Source organism: Gekko japonicus, unplaced genomic scaffold (genome assembly GCF_001447785.1).
Source record: "Gekko japonicus isolate JY-2015 unplaced genomic scaffold, Gekko_japonicus_V1.1 scaffold1, whole genome shotgun sequence".
In the NCBI taxonomy this organism is placed as follows: domain Eukaryota; kingdom Metazoa; phylum Chordata; class Lepidosauria; order Squamata; family Gekkonidae; genus Gekko; species Gekko japonicus.
In genome coordinates this window covers 3,536,021-3,557,177 of record NW_015164181.1, presented here as the reverse complement: position 1 = coordinate 3,557,177, position 21,157 = coordinate 3,536,021, and the positions used below count along the sequence as shown (strand labels likewise).

The following is a 21,157-nucleotide window of genomic DNA, read 5'->3' as shown; positions in this document are numbered from 1 at the left end:
AGTGGTCGGGTGTTTTTATGTTTGTTTGATTTTGTAAGAAGAGCTTCAAAACAGAGGCAGTCTATCTGAACAAACAGAATTTGGATTTTCAGCAGCAGCACTGTAAATGCCTCGTTTGCAGGGATGTACAGAACCGGAAGCTACAGCAAACATGCTATTCATCTTTTTAAGGAGCTTATTTGTGGAACTGGTCAAAACCATGAAAACTATAAATAAAAAGATGGGTGCACCATTCAAAACATTCCCCTCGGCATTGCTATATTGTAAAGAGTCCTGTGCACCAATGGGAATGTTATCCTATTTTGAATAATATGTTCGATACACATATTTCATTAATCATAAACGACAAGAAGAACAACAAAACGGCATTCTTGTTAGACACAGGTTGTAGAATCACTGTGGAGGTGTCAATGGGGGAAGAAGTTGCACTAAATGGAGACTTCCCCTGTAATATATATTCTAGGAGGGACTGGGACCCTATAACACATATATATATTGTGTGTGTGTGTGTGTTTGTGTGCTTGTCTGGAAGTCGTGGTTGACTTCTTGCATTTTGAAACCTCTGTTCCTTAGATCAAGGTCTCTTTTAAAACAACAGGGGAGCTGAGAAAGGCCCCGCCCCAGGCGAACTGTCTTTGCAAGCCCCCCAGAAGGACATACTTTGGTGGGAGTACCGTTTCCTGCGCTTCTTCTCTGCCCTCCGGCCCGAGAACAGGGCATCCACACGCTCCTTCCACGCAGCAAAACTCCCTGCGTCCTTCACACCGCATCGGGGACGGCGCATCTGATGCACGGTGGAAGCATCCAGCTTGCCACTGAGAGACAGGTGGGATACCCGCTGAAATTCCCTGGAACAGAAGAGAAGAGAACCAGGGGGCATAATTGCCACGTGGGCCGTTGCTGCGTCTCGGAGTGGGAGTGTTGCTGAGGGGATGCCAGGGACTGGGCCACAACTGGGCCAAAAGACTCACGTGGTCATGAAAAAGAGAGTTATTCAGGAGCAAGACTGAAGTCTGGCAACACCTTAAAGACCAAGATGTCCAAGGCATAAGACTTTCGAGAGTCAACGTTCCCGTCATCAGATACTCTTGGAAGCTTATTACCTGGAAATCTTGCTAGTCTTTAAGGTGCTGTTGGACTCCACTAGAACATGAGAACATAAGAGAAACCAATGTTGGATCAGGCCAATGACCCATCTAGTCCGACACTCTGTCACACAGTGGCCAGAAATACCAGGTGCCATCAGGAGGTTCACCAGTGGAGCCAGGACCTAGAAGCCCTCCCCACTATTGCCCCCCCAAGCACCAAGAATACAGGGTGTCACTTGCCCCAAACTGGGAGTTCCTATCTATACCTTGTGGCTAATAGCCACTGAGGGACCTCTGCTCCAGATGCTTATCTAATTCCCTCTTGAAGCTGTCCGTGCTTGTAGCCGCCGCCACCTCCTGTGGCAGTGAATCCCATGTGTGAATCACTCTTTGGGCGAAGAAGGACTTCCTTTTATCTGTTCTAACCCGATTGCTCAGCAATTTCATGGAGTGCCCACGAGTTCTTGCAACGTGAGAAAGAGAGAAAAGGACTTCTTTCTCTACCTGCTCTATCTCAATGCATAATCTTATAAACCTCGTTCTTGCTCTTCCACTGCAGAACCACACGGCTGCCCACCGGAACTTATTCAGGAGGGGCCGTAGCTCAGATCTAGAACACCGGCTTTGTGTGCAGAAGGTCCCACAGGTGCAAATTCCTGGCACCTCCACTTAAATGATCTCTGGCAGGAGGGTGTCGGGAAGGATGAGAGGGTCTGCCTGAAACCCAGGAGAACCCAGGGCTATTTTTGGGCAGGAACGCACAGGAACGGAGTTCTGGCTGGCTCCCAAGTTGGCCACACCCATCAGGAACTCATTAGCATAATAGGCCACACCCAACAGCAGAAACGCATTAGGATTGGCTACATTAGGGGTGTGTGGCCTAACATGCAAAGGAGTTCCTGCTACAAAAAAAGGCCCTGGGTTTTGACCACAAACAAGATAAACAGAATAACAAGCAAAGGGTGGGCGTGGCTGGATGACCACACTTCTGGTAACATGGGGTGTGTGGCCTAATATGCTAAGGAGCTGTGCTGTCAGGGGGGTGGCCTAATATGCTAATGAGTTTCTGCTGTTGGGTGTGGCCTGTTATGCTAATAAGTTCCTGCTAGGCTTTTTCTACAAAAAAAGCCCTGGGAGAACCCATGCCAGTCAGAGCAGTCCAGACTTAGCTCTGTAGGACCTGACTTTGGGCAAGGCAGGCAGCTTCATTTCTAGCCCGGCGGCAGTGGAAGTGAGCAAATTTAGAAACTCAAAAGAGCTAAAAACAAAGGGCTCTTTGCATTTCTGCATTTTAACTTCTGCTTCAACATAAAAGTTGCTGTCGTGTTGTTAAATTAGAACTGGCTGCACGCTGGGGTCATTTGGAACCCCACCCCCATACCTTGGCTGTGAAGTGTTTTGAGTTCTTCCCATTTGTTCTAATCGGGGTCTACGGGGCCTCGATGCCACTTGAATAAGACAGTCCAGTTGAAACACAGACTGGGAGAGTAGGTTGGAACAGTACAGCATGATCAATCATATACAGAGCATGACGTGAAATCAAGTACTAGCTCTCAAAATAAAGCATTCTGGCAGGTGGGTGGGGGCTGGGGGTGGAATCTAAGATGAAAACTAATTTTTTTTAAAAAAAAAAAAGCCAAGAGGGGAAGAGGGAAATGGTACTGCCCCCTTGTTCTTCAGGCCACTGGACTGAAATTTTAAAATATTCAGTCTCTTCCCTTTGCTGGTCAGTTGGTAACCCATATATAAACAATCTTCTATTTCCTAGCAGAGCAGTATGTATGTATCACTGTGGGACTGCCGGATTTCCATACTAGTGAAGGCAGGGAAGGAGGAGGAGAGAAAACAGAGGGAGTATTTGAAGATGGCCGGAATCCAGAATGTAGCAATGGCATCTATGGAATCTCCCAGCTGGCCCCGAATCGCTGCTTTCGTATAGCTCTCAAAGAGGAGTCCCGGCCATACAAGGGAAACAATTGAGGCAGCGTGCAAAACCATGCCCGCGGGAACAGGCTCTCCCTGTGCTCCAAAGCTAGCTCCACGTCTAAGGGCCAAATCACTTCCAAAGAATCACGTTTGCGGGCCAAATTAGATGTTTGGCAGAGACCAAGGGCTCAAGTCTCTGCTGAGCATCTTTTAAAAATAAAGGGTGGTAAGATTACATGGCAGCCAAGGGAGGGGTGTTAAGTACACCTGCCGTTTCCCCTTTCCCACAATTGTGCTTCAGATACGGTAAATACGCATCAGAGAATCTCAGCTGGGGGGGTATGGTTGGGGGAAGGGGACGCAGGTGGGGAAAGTTAAGCCCCCATTCTCCTCTATCTATCTCACCTTCCTCACTGGCTAACAAAACCTTGGATTCCTCAGTTGTTATTGGAGTTAACTCGGAAGACTGCATGATCGCCATCCACTGCTATCACAATTGCTCTCTGTACTTTTCTTCATTACATCTGAATTTTCCTTACCCACATCTCGCTTTGTACTTCTTGCACCTGACGGCCTTTTGATCCTGCTGTTTCTAATAGTTTCCTCTGCCTAGAGATGATGACACACTAAGTGTGCCTGATGAAATGGACTCTGGCCCACAAACGCTTACACTGGAATCCAAGGCTTGAGTATTTTTGCTGCAACGGATGATTGCAGCTAGTACCATGGAACGGGAAAACTAGCTGATCTTTCAGGTAAATCTTGGAGAAACGTATTTATTCACTTCTTCAATGGTTCACAAACTTACTTGGATAAATGATTGGGACTGCGGTCTATACTCTCCTGCCAACCTAGCAGTTCGAAAGCAAGAAATTGCAAGTAGATAAATAGGTGCCAATTTGGTGGGAAGGTAACAGCGTTCCGTGCGCCTCGGCGTCTAGTCATGCTGGCCACATGACCATAGAGAAGTCTTTGGACAGTGCTGGCTCTCCGGCTTGGAAACGGAGATGAGCACCGCATCCCTAGAGTCGGATTCGACTGGCTTTCGAGCAAGGGAAACCTTTACCTTTACCCTTTACAGGGTCTATACTGCTGTGTATAGTTTATGGTATGTAGGATCCCATTATGTGATTTCTGTACTGCTTTATTTGTGTATTTGTGTGTGTTTGTGTATGTGTGTGTGTGTGTGCCTGGAAGTCATGGTTGACTTCTGGCAAACCCCTAGTGGGGCTTGGACATTTCAGAGAGGTGACTTGCTTTTGCCTGCCTCTGCGTCCCGCCTCTGGTATTCCCTGGAGGTCTCCCATCCAAGCACTTGCCCAGGGTCGGCCCTGCTCAGCTTCTGAGATCTGACAAGATTGGGCTGGCCTGGGCTACCCATCTCCGGGCCCTGTACAGCTTAATGTGTCATGTTAATCCTGATGCTATGCTTCAGTTCTTTCTGGTGGTTCCAGACTTCTAAAATCCTAAAGTAAAGGTAAAGGTCTCCCTTGCTCGAAAGCCAGTCGAGTCCGACTCTAGGGTTGCGGTGCTCATCTCCGTTTCAAAGCCGAAGAGCCAGCTCTGTCCGAAGACGTTTCCGTGGTCCTGTGGCCAGCATGACTAAACACCAAGGCGCACGGAACGCTGTTACCTTCCCACCGAAGTGGTACCTATTTATCTACTTGCAATTTCTTGCTTTCGAACTGCTCGGTTGGCAGGAGCTGGAAGTAGAGACAAGAGATCACTCCGTCATGCGGCACACTCGGGTCTCGAACTGCTGAACTACTGACCTTCCACAGCCTGCAGTTCAGCATCTTAACCACTTGAGCCACCGCAGTCCCTAATCCTAATCCTAATGCACTGCTTATTGAATGTCCCACTGTATCGACTGTACTCACGCACTCTGTGTAATCCGCCCTGAGTCCCTGTGAGAAAGGCGGACTATACATAAGGTAAGTAAATAAAATTTTAAAATTCACCATTTCCCTCCCCGATGCGAGCCCCAAAGCCGCTTACAACATTCTCCCTTTCTCCCTTTTATCCTCACAACAACCCTGTGAGGTCAGTCAGTCTGGGCGGAGGTCAGGTCACCCAGCCAGCTTCCATGACAGAGTGGGGGTCCTAGTCTGACACACCATAACCACTTCCCCACGAGCCAGAGTTATGATGGTTACCTCACGGGTGGCGCCTTTCTTGCATAACACTCCTGAGGGAGAATGGGTTCTCTGGGTGTGGAACTGGCAGGAGGCCTGTAGCCAGAAAGTGTCAGGAAACCCCTGAGGGAAGGTCCGCAGCTCTGTGGCCAACCTCCAGCTTCCCATGCAGAAGATCCCCTTTTTCGTCTCTGACATTTCCACTTAAATGGGTCTCAGCAGGGCCGGCTCACTCACTAGGCGAACTAGGCGATCGCCTAGAGCGGGACGGCCCTTAGGGGCGCCAAACTGAACCCGGCCCCGTACTCGGGGAGTTTCTTGATTATTTGTGTTTTTCATTCTTCCTAAAATGCATTTATTTTTGAAAATTGGTGGGCGCACGGAGGGGGGGGGGCGCCAGAAGGGATCCTCGCCTAGGGTGCAAAATAAGCTGGGGCCGGCCCTGGGTCTCAGCAATGCTGGCAAAGGTCCCTGCCGGGAGACTGTGGGGAACCCTTGCCAGTCAGAAGGGCCTGACTCCATAGAAGGGTCACAGGGGAGAGCCAGTGTGGTGTATGCGTTGGACAAGGATCTGAGAGGTCCAGGTCTGAAGCCTGCTGGGTCACCTTGGCCCTGTCATTCTCAGTCTAACCTACCTCAAAGGTTGTTGTGAGAATAAAAACCAGAACGGGGAAGAAGGATACTGTGAGCTTCTTTGGGTCCTTACCAGCGGGGAACAAGCAGGGTATACAGATCTAAACAAACCAGGTAGGTCCAAAGGTGCCTTCTTTTTAAAACGACAGCCAAAGCTTCAGAGTAGGGGCCCATAATCCCTCCGTGGGTCTTTGCCCATGGTGGCAGTGTTGGAAAAAGAGCCGGCCTCAAGGCTGTGGTGATAATAGAACCAAAAAAACCCCCCAGGCCTTACCGGACAGCTTCCGAGAACACCGCTGGTCGCGTTCCTTGATGAGTGGATCCCATGTAGCCATATTTCTCTAGGAATCTCTAAAACCAAAAGAATGTTGTTGTTTTTAAAGTCACCAAGTGACCGGCCTTTCTTCAAACAGAGGGCAAGAACCTCCTGGACAGCCAGGTGGGTGAATGTTCTTGGTCAACATGAAAGGGGAACAGACGCTCCTCTGAAAGTCAACTCTGCGTCAAATCAGGAAGAACATCGGAAGATCCATGATGAGATCCTTTAATGTATTTCTAATTGCTAAATAGTAATTATGGGTGGGGGAGCAGCAATTTGGATCAGGAACATGGGGGACTATCCCTTTACCATCACATCAGTTCCCACACCTCAATCCCTACCGCCCCCCTGGCCCTGGGAGCTGCTGTCTGGCCCAGTGAGGGAAACTGAATGTCAATATCTGTCTGTCTGTCACACTTTAACCCAACCCCTCTTCCAAGGACCTCGGGGTAGCAGGCAAGGTTCTCCTTTCCTCTTTTTATCTGCAGATCAGCCCTGTGAGGTAGGCTAGGCTGAGAGCACACGACTATCCCGAATTCACCCAGTTAGTTTCACGGCTGAGTGACAATTTGAACCTCTCAGATCCTACCCTGCCTGCTACTGTCGTTCACCTGCTCTTTGTCATTTGCTAGCTAATGTCATTCGGCATCTGCCACCACTCCAGTTTCCAACATATAGGACAGGTGGACTCCCATTCTAGCTGTATCTGAAGAAGTTAGCAGTGACTGACAAAAGCTCATCCCCTGCCACAAAATGTGTTACTTTTTAAGGTACTACTGGACGCTTACTCTTTTCTCCTGCTATGGACAGACTAACACGGCAGCCCATCTTGATCTATCTCAGATCCTAGTGAGACACTCTAAACCAGGGGTGGCCAAACTCGCTCAATGTAAGAGCCACATAGAATAAACGTCAGATGTTTGAGAGCCGGAAGACAGAAACAAATGTTACACTCACGTTTTAATTTTTTTAAATATGCAGATTTGCTTTTTATTAACATTAAAGGAGATTGCCAAAAATAGAAAGAAAGAAAGAAAGAAAGAAAGAAAGAAAGAGGTGGAAAGAAAGAGAGAGAGAAGCAAAGGAAGCAAATAGATGGGAGGGAGGGGGGGAGAGGGAGGGAGGGAGAAAAAATAGGCCTCCACTTTGCTTCCCCAGCCGCCCTGCCGAGAGCCGCACACAGGGCTATTTTTGGGCAGGAACGGAGTTCTGGCTGGTTCCCAAGTTGGCCACACCCAGCAGGCACTCATTAGCATAATAGGCCACACCCAACAGCAGAAACTCATTAGGATTGGCTACATTAGGGGTGTGGGGCCTAACATGCAAAGGAGTTCCTGCTACAAAAAAAGGCCCTGGGTTTTGACAACAAACAAGGTAAACAGAATAAGACGCAAAAGGTGGGTGTGGCTGGATGACCACACTTCTGGTAACATGGGGGTGCGGCCTAATGTGCTAATGAGCTGTGCAGTCGGGTGTGGCCCAATATGCTAATGAGTTCCTGCTGTTGGGTGTGGCCTGTTATGCTAATGAGCTCCTGCTGGGCTTTTTCTACAAAAAGAGCCCTGGCCGCACAATATGTGTGAAAGAGCCGCATGTGGCTCCCGAGCCACAGTTCGGCCACCCCTGCGCCAAACACTATGCTAGGCCATCTCAAAGCAAACAGGCAACTTACATGTTTCACCCAGTGGGGCAAATAGCAGTTTGAGGTAGGGACTGACTGTTGGATCACGGCACGAGGGAAAGGGTTAAACTCCCCCTCCTCTGTATCACAGCCCTAATCTAATTCAAACCCCCCCCCCCAAGTATTGCCATTTTCCAGCAGAGATTGGATTATGAACCTTTCAGGGTCTCGTCTCACACAATTAGCCCACTTAGCGTCCTGAGCACCAGCGTCCCATCCAGAGAACACTGTTTCCACTGCCCTTCAGATACCCTTCACTGAGCCGGGAGGCCAAGAATCAGCCTTCCCTGCCGAGCTTGCCTTGACCCTTAATTCAGCGGTGAGCCAAGCCCCCCCCCCCCCATTCTGGCGTCTGTGTCTGTACCAGCTCTGTTCTCCAAGGCACTCCCTTATCAGCATTTCAGCTCAGATGCCTGGAATAAATAGACCCCAGATGCAACAGTGGGGAAAAACAGAATCCAACATGGACAGACAGCAGAATTGCAGCCACAGAGTTCTCCCAGAGGCCACCCTTCCCTCGGAAAGACCGTAACCCTGTTCGGTGCGATATGCGACACCTGGAACAACAATGGTCTTTGTTTTTCATTTATGTTTCTGGCGTGCATTTCTTCTTTATGGATAACAGCAGTTGACGGGTAGGAACAGATTAGGAGGGTACTGAAGCCGGGCCCGCAGGGCACGCACCAAATATAGCTTGCCAAGGGTCAGACTATTAGAGAGGATTTTAAAAAACACACACACTTAAATTACACTCATCCACACTCAGACTTTTCCCATCCTCCACAATACTTAAATTCATGTTCATGGGACATAAGATTTCGAATTAGACCGAAAACTCTTCTCAGCTAACCTTAATTGGACACTCTTTTTCGGTGTCATCAAAAACCCTTAATGTTCTTTTGCACATTGCTCGATTCCCAGCTTCTTCTAAAAGCACCGTTCTGATTTGGTTCCCTGGGCAAACCCGATCTGTTTGCTTATACCGCTCCTTTGGATAAAAAGTTTTGAAGCTAGATAAAGCCAGGCTAGGGGACAGCTTGGATTTCCTGTGTACACCGTTTCATTATCAGGAAGAGGAGAATGGATGGACATCCACAAGGTGGAATGCAGCTCAGGGGCGGGGCAGGGTTTTTTTCTGAGCCGAAAAACAGAAAGGGAGGAAGGCATTATGCACCCCCTTTATATCATCCCACACATCAAAAACCATCCCCTCCCCAGAGCTGGCTTGTATTTTTAAAAACTGCTGTCAGAACTTCTGGATGTACATTTGTCTCTCAGGTGTAGCTTCCGGTTCTTAGATTTCATGCTATTGAACCTGCACCGAAAGCCAGAAATGCAGTTTTAAAATGCACTTGTAGGTGGCTTTTAAAATCAGTCATGCAGGCTACTGGGTTAGCAATGGCATTTCTCAACCTTCCTGCAGTTCGCATGCATCACCTATGAACAGACACTTTCTTAGACCTCAGCCTGCCGTCCTCGAAACAGTTGTATGCTTTTGTGAATGGCTTCCCCCCCATATTTAACCTGCCTTTCCTATCCACAAACTGAAGAGCCAGTTTGGTGTAGTGGTTAAGTGTGCGGACTCTAATCTGGGAGAACCGGGTTTGATTCCCCACTCCTCCACTTGCACCTGGCTGAATGACCTTGGGCAAGTCGTAGTTCTGATAAGAGCTGTTCTTAAAAAGAGCAGTTTCTGTCAGAGCTCTTTCAGCCCCACCTACCTCACAGGGTGTCTGTTGTGGGGAGGGGAAGGGAAAGGAGTTTGTAAGCCGCTCTGAGACTCCTTTGGGTAGTGAAGGGCAGGGTATAAATCCAATCTCTTCTTCTTCTAGTAAAAATTGCCCCAACCTGGATGGCCCAGGTTAACCTGATCTCCTCAGATCTCGGAAGCTAAGCAGGGTTGGCCCTGGCTACTATTTGGATGACGGACCACCAAGGAATACCAGGGTCATGACTTGGAGGGAGGCAATGGCAAACCACCTCTGAATGTTTCTTGCCCTGAAAACCCTACAGGATCACCATAGAGCAGCTGTGACTTGATGGCAGATTCCACCACCAGTAAGAATTATTTTTGCCCAATTTGCTTGGTGGCAGTTATTCTACCAGCCTCCTTTCACCCATGGCTTGTGAAATCGACAGGGTTCAGAGAAAGCCTGGTCAGTTTCACTGATTTCCTTTGCAGCTCCCAGTTTTCGGCTCTTCCCTGATCCAAGCTTGGTCAATACTACCCTAAACCATACCCCAAAACGCAGAGGAAACCAATGTCATTCTCAGAGAAAAATGTGTGTATATCCCCACCACCACCACCACCAAGTAGCAGCATTTGGGACTGACTTGCTGTTTCTGGATAGTCTACAAGGGCAGACCAGCATCACATGCATTGTGGTATCCTAATCGAGAATTCACCAAAGCATGAATGGCGACAGCAGCATCCTTTTGTTCCAGCAAGAGACACAATTGGTGGACCAGGCTAAACTAGTCAAAGAGGCAAAGAGAAGTCTATCGAAAACTCCAAGCTGCACACCTGCTCTTTTCAGGGAAAGCGTAATTCTATCTGGCTTCCCCCCCAAATGAATGGTTCTCTGTAATTACAGACCCCGGGGGGGGGGGGGGACGACTGGTATGGATCAGCACTGCAAACTGAGAGAAGGGGGTTTAATTCGTTGCCCCCACATCATTTCCTTAATCAAAACTGACACCCTCAGGTTGCTCAAAGACCCAGAATGGAAAATAAGATAGGCACAATACAGGAAACAATACAAGAAACTAACCCTCCCCATCCTAACAGGGCTAGAAACAGTTGGATGGGGGTGCTTTTTTTTTTTTTTTGTCATGGCAGAGGTATTGCGCCCGATCCTCCAGATCTCAGAAGCTAAGCAAGGTCGGCCCTGGTTAGTACATGGATGGGAGACCACCAAGACAGTCCGGGGTCACTACACAGAGACAGGCAGCAGCAAACCACCTCTGGCCCTCTCTTACCTTGAAAACCCTTTGGGGCCACCATAAGTCAACTGCAGCTTGACAGCACTTTCTATCACCAGAGACACTGCAAGAGGTATATCCCACTGTCTTAACATCCGAACTGTGTTCTAAAACATCTAAGATCATCCTAATGTTATGTCTCAAATGCCTTTTGGGCAAAAACCCTGACTGGTCTGGGTGTATCAGATGTTGCAACACCTGTCTCATACGCTGTGCCAGAATGGATGCATAAATTTTGTAGTCGACAAAGAGTTGAAAGCCACAACTCTGAAAGAGAATGTCTATAAAGTAATCCATCGCTGGTACCTATCGCCTGAAAGATTAGCACGGATATATGATCGATTAGATGGTAAATGCTGGAAGTGCAAGATAATGGTGGGATCTTATTTCCATGTTTGGTGGTCTTGCAAAGAGGTCTATAAATATTGGAGGGAGGTACAAATGTTGTTAACACAGATAACCAAAAAACAAATTAACTTGGATCCTGAAGTTTTTCTGTTAAATGTTTTACCCGATAATTGGAAAAGAAATGATAAATACTTAGTTTTGCATGTGATAACAGCTGCAAGAATTTTACTTGCGAAGTCATGGAAAGCTGAACAAGTACCATCCAAAGAAGATCTGATAAAGAAAATATTGGAGGTTGCAGAGATGGACTGTTTAACACAGAAAGTTAACGGAAAGATGAGTACTGTTTTTCAGAACGTATGGTCACCGTTTTATAGGTGGCTCAATAATTAAGAAAGGGAATTCTAGTTTATAATGTCGAATAGGACGAGATCTGCGGTGGTGTTATGGGTTTATGGACGGGTGGTGGTTATGCACTAAATGAGGGTGAATGTGGGTGATAGGATGTTGATGTGACTGTATGAGGTATGTATGGTTGTTCTGAATTGCAATAAAGATTTATTAAAAAAAACAAAAAAACATTTGGGCACCAAGAAAGGTGTCGGCCAGTGCCATGGCACCCACAGGCATTATGCTGGTGACCTTAAGAACTTCTCGGCTACAAAAATCCCTGCAGTGGATGTTTCTGGCCAGGCGGTGGCAGTGTGGCGATGTGACATATGGGTCCTGAAGCCTGGTCGACAAGCAGCCGTTTGGAAAATGACTGAGCCAAGCCAGAAGACGTTTACACCGTGCAGTGACAGCGTGTGCAATTAAATGAATATATGCTGTCTTCCCAATCCCCTATGAACATTGTTAGTCCTCTGTCTAAAAGGTGTAACTGTACATTGCTTTGAGCCCACTGGGGAAAGCGATTAATAAATTGAAAGTATTATTATTATTATTATTATTATTATTATTTTTATTAGCCTTCTTTCCCCACCACCGTGGCCGTACGATATCCACATAATACACCACAGGTGCCTCCTTGTCGGTTAATTGTGTCAAGGGATCCAATCTCAGTTTCCCCAACATCACAGCTAGACCGGTTCCAGCTCTCCTACCAACATCTCCCCCATCTAGAGCTTCAGTTCATCCACCTTCAGATATCAGAAGTCTGGGGTAATGCTGAGAGCCTGCATCAGCTATGAAAACCAAATAAAGAAAATACAAAGCAGATTTCATCCTCAATTATTTCCGAAGCTTCTCCCGGTGCAGCTTTATGGCGAGTTGTAAGAACTTTGCCACCTTCTCAGTTATATCCGAGGAGGAATCATTCCAAAGGCAGAAAACCTCGTAGGAACTGGAGAGGCCTGTCATATTAGCTAAAATAGAGCTTAAATGTTTAAAACGAGTATCTGCATGAAAAGAACAATAGAGGAAAACAAGTGGGATTGTCTCAATGCAATTGGTGTTACAAGGACAATGTCTAGCCGAACATGCTGTCTTTTTAAATCTGCCATATAAAATCACAGATGGCGTGGCATTAAATCTAGCTAAGGAAAAAACTCTGTGTTGTTGCAGTGCTTGCAGGGAATATAGATATGGGGCCACACAACCTACTGCCAGTGGGATCTTCAAACTCAAAGGAGAGCAAGTTTAATTAGCCGTACTATATAGGTTTTGGAGTTCAGTATCCAGAATTCTGCATCTGATGTGCCTTTTTTTTTTTTTTTTTTTGCAAGTTAACTTGTTTGGAATCTTCACCCTTCCCCTCCTAAATTCAGCTCTGGTGTAGGCAGTCAGAACCAAACGCTAGCTATAAGCTCAGATAACATCAATAGGCTGATTTTTCTCAGAACCCCTAAGGCAAACTGATTCCATCTTCCCCGCTCCAAACGAACAGAACAAAACAAACCGGCTGGAAAGATTCTGCCGTCAATTTGGCATCATCTTCAGCTGCTTCTCAAGACATAAGACTTATTCTCCTATTTTGTGTCCCCACAGCTGCAAAAGAGGAAATGCCGTTTTCTATAGAATATTCCCCAAACAGCAGGAAACTAAGAGAAAAACATTATGGAAATATGTGCCTCGGTCTCTTCCGGATTGCTACCCCCTCTCCCCCTTTGCCCTGCAGACTGGAATGGGAGCAAAAACAGAGCAAAAGAAAAAAAGAAAAAGAAAAGTAAATGGCTAAGGCCAGGGGCTATCCTTAGAAAACCACAGGTCAAGGCATGTTGAGAGAGACCTTGTGTGTGAAGAAGTCGGTCAAGCACTGAGCAGGGTGGAAGGAGCAAAGAATGAGGGAGGAATGACCCACAAAGAGCTGGATCTAATATTGCAGTGGCAAGTATTTGTTCTTTTTAAAGAATACAGTGTGACGGAATGTTAGTGCCGGGCCAAAAAACCCACACATCATTATAGGAATAATAATAATTATCATATAGCAGTGTGTGTAGTATAGCCAGGAGATCCTAAGATTGTCTGGCAGCCGGACATTCTAGCTCTTTTAGCATTATGCACCACTAGGTGGCATGCTAGACTTGTTTTTAAGGCAAGAAATGTTTCAGAGCTGTTTTGCCATTGCCTGCCTCTGTGTCACACCCCTGGTATTCCTTGGAGGAAGCCCATCCTAATACTATCCGGGACCAGGTCCAAGATCTGACGAGATTGAGCTAGCCTGTGCTATATCATTATAAGAAGCTGCCTTATCCTGAATCAGACTATGGGTCCATCAAGGTCAGGATTGCCTTACTCAGACTGGCAGCAGCTCTCCAGGGTCTCAGGCAAAGACCTTTCCCATCAGCTGTTATGTGAGCTTTTTGATGGAAGGAAGAGAAGAAAGGTGTCTTTCCTTGCTGGGAAAACCCCCTTAGACTAATGGTTCCCTAGAAAGAACACGGTAATGGCTGCCACCACTCAGGGCACCCCCCTGAGGACATCTAGACTCACCCTCTCAGAAGGGTTCCTTCTAGCACAGTATTAGATCAATAAAGAAATAATAGCCTGAGCCCTGACGTGAATAGCCCAGGGAAGCCTGATCTTGTCAGATCTCAGAACCTAAGATATAAATGGCTATTTCCAGAAGGCATTACTTTCAAGATCAAAGATAAAAAAGAAAAGATTGACTCTGTTCAAAAAGCCCAAGAATTTCCAAGGGTTCAGCTGGGAAGACCAGAAGACGGGGGGAAAGAAGAGGACGGCAAGTCCGATGGTGAGCTAGACTCTGGTTCTTCCGGAGAGGACTGTCAGAACAAGGGGCAGCAGCCCCCAAAAGTCCTTATAAGCTGCGGAAGAGAAGGGGAAAGGAAAAGTAAAGGCTGAAGGACTCTGAATTGTGCCTTTGAGATTTTTGATATGGGATGATCAGGGGTACTGTTTCTAGACAGTTAAACTTAAGCTTTAAAGGGAAAGTATTATAAATGTTTGACTCAGTTTATAAAAGGATTAACGATGGGAAGATTTGATGTAACTAAGCTTGTTGGAGGATCTCCTCTCTTGGGTTTTTAGTTAGTAGTGGGTTCTTTACTTTATCCCGTATATGTCGTTCCCCTTCCTTTTTCTTCTGTTGTACTTTTTGTAGTGGTATAAAAAATAATAAAAAATCCCCTCCGGGGGCTTAAAAAAAAAAGATCTCAGAAGCTAAGCAGGGTCGACTCTGAATGGGAGGCTTCCTTGGAATACCAAGTTGAGAGAATAGGGCCAGGCTTTCTTCAGCCCCCTCTCTGAATATCCTCCAGGCCCCCCAGTAGGGGTCAGACACCAGAGGTCGCCATGACTTCCAGGTGCAGACATACACACACACACACACACACACACACACAAAGAAATAACAGGGTGTAAACCCTGGATATTACCTTAACTATGTACTTATGTCAATATCGTACAACAAAATCTGGCAGCAGCTCTCCGGGGTCCCAGGCAGAGGTCTTTCACGTAATCTACTGCCTGGTCCTTTGAGCTGGAGATGCCGGGGATTGAATTTGGGAGACTCTGCATACCAAGCAGATGCTCCCGCTCCCCACTTGCACCACCAGGCAACTTTAGGAAATTGCATCCAGGATGCCTTGCAGTATGGCAGAAAGCACAGACGGTAGACTGCTTTGTGAGAGCTTAGATGTGTCATTCATCCAAAGCCACACATAAAGCCATTATATGCTGACTGCAGAGATATATATCCTAACTAGCTGCTTCACTCCAGAATCTTGGGAACACAAAGGTCTTTCCCAGTGGTTGAAACCGGAGCTCCTTTTGCTGAAGATCCAAAGACTGAACTTGGGACCTTCCAGACATACTGCAGATGCCACTGATCTCTGCAAACATATAAAGTTGCCGTATACACCGTCGTACCACTGGTCCCTTGGGGCTCCGTATTGTCTGCTCCCATGAGGGAAAGATCCCAGGAGGAGGAAAACACATGGACCTTCCTTATACCCAGAGGTCATTTCAGGGGGTGAACGCGGGGGAACGCAGTTCCCCTGGGTGAGGTGCAGGGGGCGGGGCACATGACAAAGCCCGCCCCCTGCTTCCGGCCGCCCCACTTCCGGCCCTCATTCAGCCAGGAGGAGGCAGGAGAAGAGGGAGGGTAAGTTGCTTCCTCCCCGCCTCTCCCCACCCCTGCCTGCCTGGGGCCAGGGAGGGCCTTGGCGGGGCTTCCTCGCACTCCCGCTGGCCTTGCAGGACCACCGCCAGGCCCCTGATGTCAGGGGGTGTGGCATATGCTAATGAGTTATGCTAATGAGTTCCCCTAGCTCTTTTTCTATGAAATGACCCCTGCTTATACCTAATCAGACCATTGGTATGAGCCAGCATGGTGTAGTGGTTAAGACAGATGGACTCTAATTTGAAGAACCGGGTTCAATTCTGCAGTCTTCCACATGAAGCCAGCTGGGCGACCTTGGGTCAGTCACAGCTGTTTCAGATCTCTCTCCTCAGCCCAAAAAATGTCTAGCTGACCACCTAGCAGTGCATAATGCTAAAAGTTAGAACTTAAGGCTGTCAGACAATCTTCAGATCTCCTGGCTATACTAAACACAGTGCCATACGATAATAATAATAATGATAATATATTATTATTAGACCATTGGTTCATCAAGGATACTATTGTTGGCTCAGACTGGCAGCAGCTATCCAGGGCCTCAGGCAGGGGTCTCTCACATTACCTGAGACCTGATCCCTTTTCAAACTGGAAATGCCAGGGATTGAACCTGGGACTTTCTGCATTCCAAGCAGATGACCCTACCAGTGAACCATGACTGCTACCTAAGATGCTTTAATGGGACAGACCGGGGATTGAACCGGGGACTTTCTGCATGCAGAGCTTGTGCTCTGTCACAAAGTCACCACCATCCCACAAACTCCTGCAAAACTAGCAAAGCAGATTTAAATCAGATGATTGCAATGTGCCACATGCAGGGTCATCTATGAAAAGTTCTTGGAAATATCCATCGATTCAACATGCAGCCTCCCCAGTTGCTCTCTAGGGCGAATCCGCCTTGATCATATTACTCCCTTTTTTAATCCAGTATCACCAGCTTCCAATTTCATTTCCAGGCTCATCTCCAAGTTCTGGTTTAAAGCCTGAAGCAATGGGGAACCAGGATACTGGAAGGACCGTCTTCAGATCTGAAGCGCTATTGAAAATTTACCTTATATCAACATTCAGCAAGGCCTTTTCTGTGACAGCCCCAAGATCCTGGAAGTCCTCCCATAATGCAAATACAACAGTGAAAATGTTTCTTGTTTTGTTAGAACTTAAGGTTGGTGGGTTAATAGATCGAAGTTGCTGGGTGGGATGGATGCAGATTGGGGGGGGGGGGGGAGTGCCAGTTTGTATTGCTGGACTGCTGTTCTGTTGCCTTAGTTACATTTCAATATATTTCCTTGTGAACTGAGATTTCAGAATAATTTAAGCTGCTTTGTGGGTCTGTTCCCTTGCAAAAAGCAGAATATAAACATTTTAATAGAACACAGAATTAAAACTATTTAACCTTAATGTTTATGCATGGAACCATGAGAGAGGATCCATGAAGCCACTGAGTACAGCTGCTATCTGTACAGCTGTTATCTTAAGACAATCCCCCTTACCACCATCACCGCCAACAACAGATGCCTTATTTTCAGCCAGGTTTGGCCTTACAATTTGTTTTCAGTTCCAGGGTCCAGCCCTGGGACACGTAAAATGTTAAAGTGTGCCTCTGAGAATGTGCAGAGTGTTTCTCAATGAACACAGAGAGCCTGCATCAAATGTCCAGTACTGAAGTCTCCTAATTGCTATAAGTCCTGCGGAGGACTCCCTGCATCCCAGTCTTGAGATTGCTTCTCTCGGACAAATGGAAACTGAGCCTAACTTCCCTGAACCCTGTGTGAGCACTAAGTCTCCACCCTCCAAGATGGAAGGAGGATGCCTGTCATATCTCTGAATGATTCACTGCTGCCGTGTCTGCTTTCAGTTAGCATCAGGTGCGATGGATGTTCTCTCATCACAGAAACACTGCAAAGTTGCCCACCCTACAGTCTGTCTGTCGCTGCTCTGCATTCTTCCTTTCTTCAGGGTCACCTCCTCCTAATTGTGTAGACGAAATCAGGGGGTGGGTGGCTTGACAGCCATACCCTGTAGGTCAAGATGGGAAGAACCAAGAAGGTTCTCCCAGCTCCCTTGAATCAGAGCCGTCTTGGAATTCTTATCACACTATTAACTGTGATATATTCAATTTCCTTATCAGATCTGCCACCCCAGTTCCAGAATGCAGACAAGTTTTTCATACATCACACTAGGGATGCCAGTCTCCAAGTGGGACTTGGAGATCTCCAGAATTACAGCTCATCTCCAGACTACAGAGATGGCTCACACATTTTTGTCTTAGCTCAGGAAGGAGGGCTCCAGAGGACCCTAATTTATGCAGTAGCCAAATTGCTTGCTCACAACTTTAATGCCAGTAGCTCACCAAGTAGAATTTTTGCTCACAAAACTCCACAGCTTAGAGGAAGCATTGGACCTCTCCCAATCTGGTCTGGTCCTACACCTTTAACTGTGGCTTGATACACAGTAAGAGGTAGAAGTAGGTTTTCAAGGCACTGGGATAAACACCAGCAGGTGTTAAGGTTTTCACATCACAGTGCTTGTCAAAGGAACAAGAGCAGGAGCTAGTAAAAAAAGTTGGCAACTCCAACTGGAAGTTTTCACCCAGTCAGTGCACTCACGGGCATCATGGAAAGCAGGGAAAAGGTCTTCCAAGAAGCACTTGGCCAACCATTGAAACAGGACATGAGTCTAGAGCAGGCCTGTAGCCACAGTGGGGCATTTAGGGGGCAGTGCCCCCTCACTCGTGGCCCATGCCCCACAACACCCGCTGCCCCCGCCCTTACCTGCCAGCTGCACTTGTTCGCCTCGGCCACTACGGGAGAAGGAGAGCCGTCCGGTCAGTGCAATCAGTACTCGGGGAATATGTGCTCTGTGCTTAAGTAGCGGCAGGCCTCACCTGCCCGCTACTCTAGCAGAGAGCACATACTTGCCAAGTTTTAATCACACTGACTGGCCAGCTCTCCTTCTCCTGTAGCAGCCAAGGCAAACGAGTGCAGCCAGCAGGTAAGGAAAGACCCTTCTCTTCTTCGTCTGCCCGCTGACAGGATCTCTCTCGCTCTCTCCACCGCCCCCCTCTCTCCTCCACTCCCCCCCCCAAGATTCCCCAAAGTCCCATCACCCAAAATTTTCTGGCTACATACATGGTCTAGAAGGACCTTCTGTTATTAGCCATGATATTTAGGAAAGGAACCTCCATGTACAGAGGCAGCGTACCTCTGAACACTCACTGGGGGCAAAGCCCACCAGAGGGCCGAGCATTTGGCTGCATTCTGTGAACGACAGGGATCTGCACTTTGGTCCGATCTAGCTGTGCCGAGCATCTGAGCTGAGCTGATCCTTTTTTGGCTATTTTTAATGCCAGGAAAGGCAATCTGCCTTGGAGACTGCAGAGCGTCTCTGAGCATGCACAGAATGCCTTCCCCCTTCCCCTCTGAGCAGCCATAAAGCACACACCCCCGCGCGCGCCACACACACACACCCCCTAATTTTGGAACTTGAACTTAACCCTTGCCTGCCTGCCCGGGCTTTGTGGAGTCAGTCTTTCTCTCTCCCCCCACCCCTCTCTCCCGTCCTTTCCTCACCTCTGCCTCTCGAAGACCGTCCGGCTCCAGCCTTCCGAGGCTAGCCCCGGCGCAGAGCTGGAGCAGAGGCATCCAGAGGAGCTGCGGGACCAGAGAGGGGGCCATCGCCAAGCCGGCGCCGCTCTGCCAGCCCAGCCGAGGAGGGAGCCGAGAAGCGCAGGCCAGATCTCCCTCCTTCCCTCCCATCCGGCTGGGCTGGCTGAGCACGCCCAGTTGGGGACAGGAGGGAGGCAAGCAGGCGGCTGGCGGGGAGAGAGAGAAAGAACCACCCTGCTGCCGCCGCCGCCTCTCTTTCTCCAATCTCTTTTTAAAAGTTTAAAAGTTTGAGGAAAGAGCCCTTTCCCTTCCAGAACGGAGGTGCCCTTAAGAGCCGTGTGTGGCAGGCAGAAATTCAAATGGTGTGCAAATAGTAACAAGTCAATTTTCCTCTCTCTCTCCCCCTGTGGTCATTTAGTAGCATTTGATTTGGTGGTTGATAGGATGAGATCATATTAGCTAACCAACCGGGCTTATCTGAAGAAGTGAGCAGTGACTGACGACAGCTCCTACCCTACCTCAAATGTTGTCAGTCTTTTTTAAGGGGCTGCTGGACTCTTCTCTACTGAAGCCGGACTTTGATTTTGGTTTGTGGTTGTTGTTTTTAACTGCTGGATTGAGTTATTTTAGGCCAACTTGATCGTTTGGGAAGGTGTTGATTTTATTATTTGTTCATTTGCAGACTTAGAACCAGTGTTCCGTCTAAGCTGAGTTAGTGTGAGCTAGCTCGCAGTTTTTTAGCCTCCGGCTCACACATTTCTGTCTTAGCTCAGGAAGGATGGCTCCAGAGCTAATTTATGCAGTAGCCAAATCACAACAAAAGTCCGCATGGTCAAAGCAATGGTATTCCCAGTAGTCATGTATGGCTGCGAGAGTTGGACTATAAGGAAGGCCCGGAGCCGAAGAATAGATTCTTTTGAACGATGGTGCTGGAGAAGACTCTTGAGAGTCCCTTGGACTGCAAGAAGATCAAATCAGTCAATCCTAAAAGAAATCAACCCTGACTGTTCCCTGGAAGGCCAGATAATGAAACTGAAGCTCAAATCCTTTGGCCACCAAATGAGAAGGGAGCACTCACTGGAGAAGACCCTGATGCTGGGAAAGATTGAAGGTCAAAGAAGGCAGGGACGGCAAAGGATGAGATGGTTAAACAGTGTCATAGATGCAACGAACATGAAGTTGAGCCAACTTCAGAGGACAGCGGAAGACAGGAAGGCCTGGCGGGATCTGGTCCATGGGGTTGCAAAGAGTCGGACTCGACTGTGCGACTGAACAACAAAACAAATCACCTGCTCACAACTTTAATGCCAGTAGCTCACAAAGTAGAATTTTTGCTCACAAGGCTCCACAGTTTAGAGGTAGCATTGTTTATAACCCTCTTCTCCACTGCCCTGATCAGGGAAACCAAGGTAGCTAATGGATTAAATGCATACAGCATAAAAATGCATCTTAAAAACCATAAAAACCAAACAAGGATACAATGTTAAAACACTTAAAACCAAGCTAAAATATTCATACAGTTCAACAAAATCCACATTCATAGAAACAACGGATCAAAACTTTGGGCAGGAAGGAGGAATCACTGAGGGGATGCCAGAAGAAATGAAAAGCCCTTCATCCACTGGCAGAAGATGGTAACATAAAGGGACAGACTAGTCTCCTTGGGATGAGGGTTTTAGAGTCTTGGGGCCACACCCAAGAAGGCCCCGTTTGCTACCCAAAAGAAGAGAGAAGAAAAGAGATTGGGGTTTAAACCCCGCACTTCGCTACCTGAAGGAGTCTCAGAGCGGCTTACAATCTCCTTTCCCTTCCCCTCCCCACAACAGCCACCCTGTGAGGCAGGTGGGGCTGAGAGAGCTCTTCC

General features: G+C 47.6%; 1 protein-coding gene across 2 annotated transcripts in view; it reads right to left on the bottom strand.

The window, feature by feature from the left end:
- MMP28 (matrix metallopeptidase 28) overlaps positions 1-19,424 on the bottom strand; it is a 38,178-nt gene extending 18,754 nt beyond the window's left edge. The window contains exons 1-3 of one of the 2 annotated variants that reach the window (XM_015408009.1): positions 19,258-19,424; positions 6,057-6,133; positions 661-848 (exon numbers count right to left, since the gene is read on the bottom strand). In XM_015408009.1, coding sequence (XP_015263495.1) covers positions 661-848; positions 6,057-6,133; positions 19,258-19,362 — 370 coding nt within the window. In that variant the 5' untranslated portion in view covers positions 19,363-19,424. Of the gene's footprint in view, positions 1-660; positions 849-6,056; positions 6,134-18,459; positions 18,522-19,257 lie in introns of those variants that run through there. The other variant, XM_015408010.1, reaches the window with a different exon arrangement.
- Positions 19,425-21,157: the final 1,733 nt, after the last annotated feature.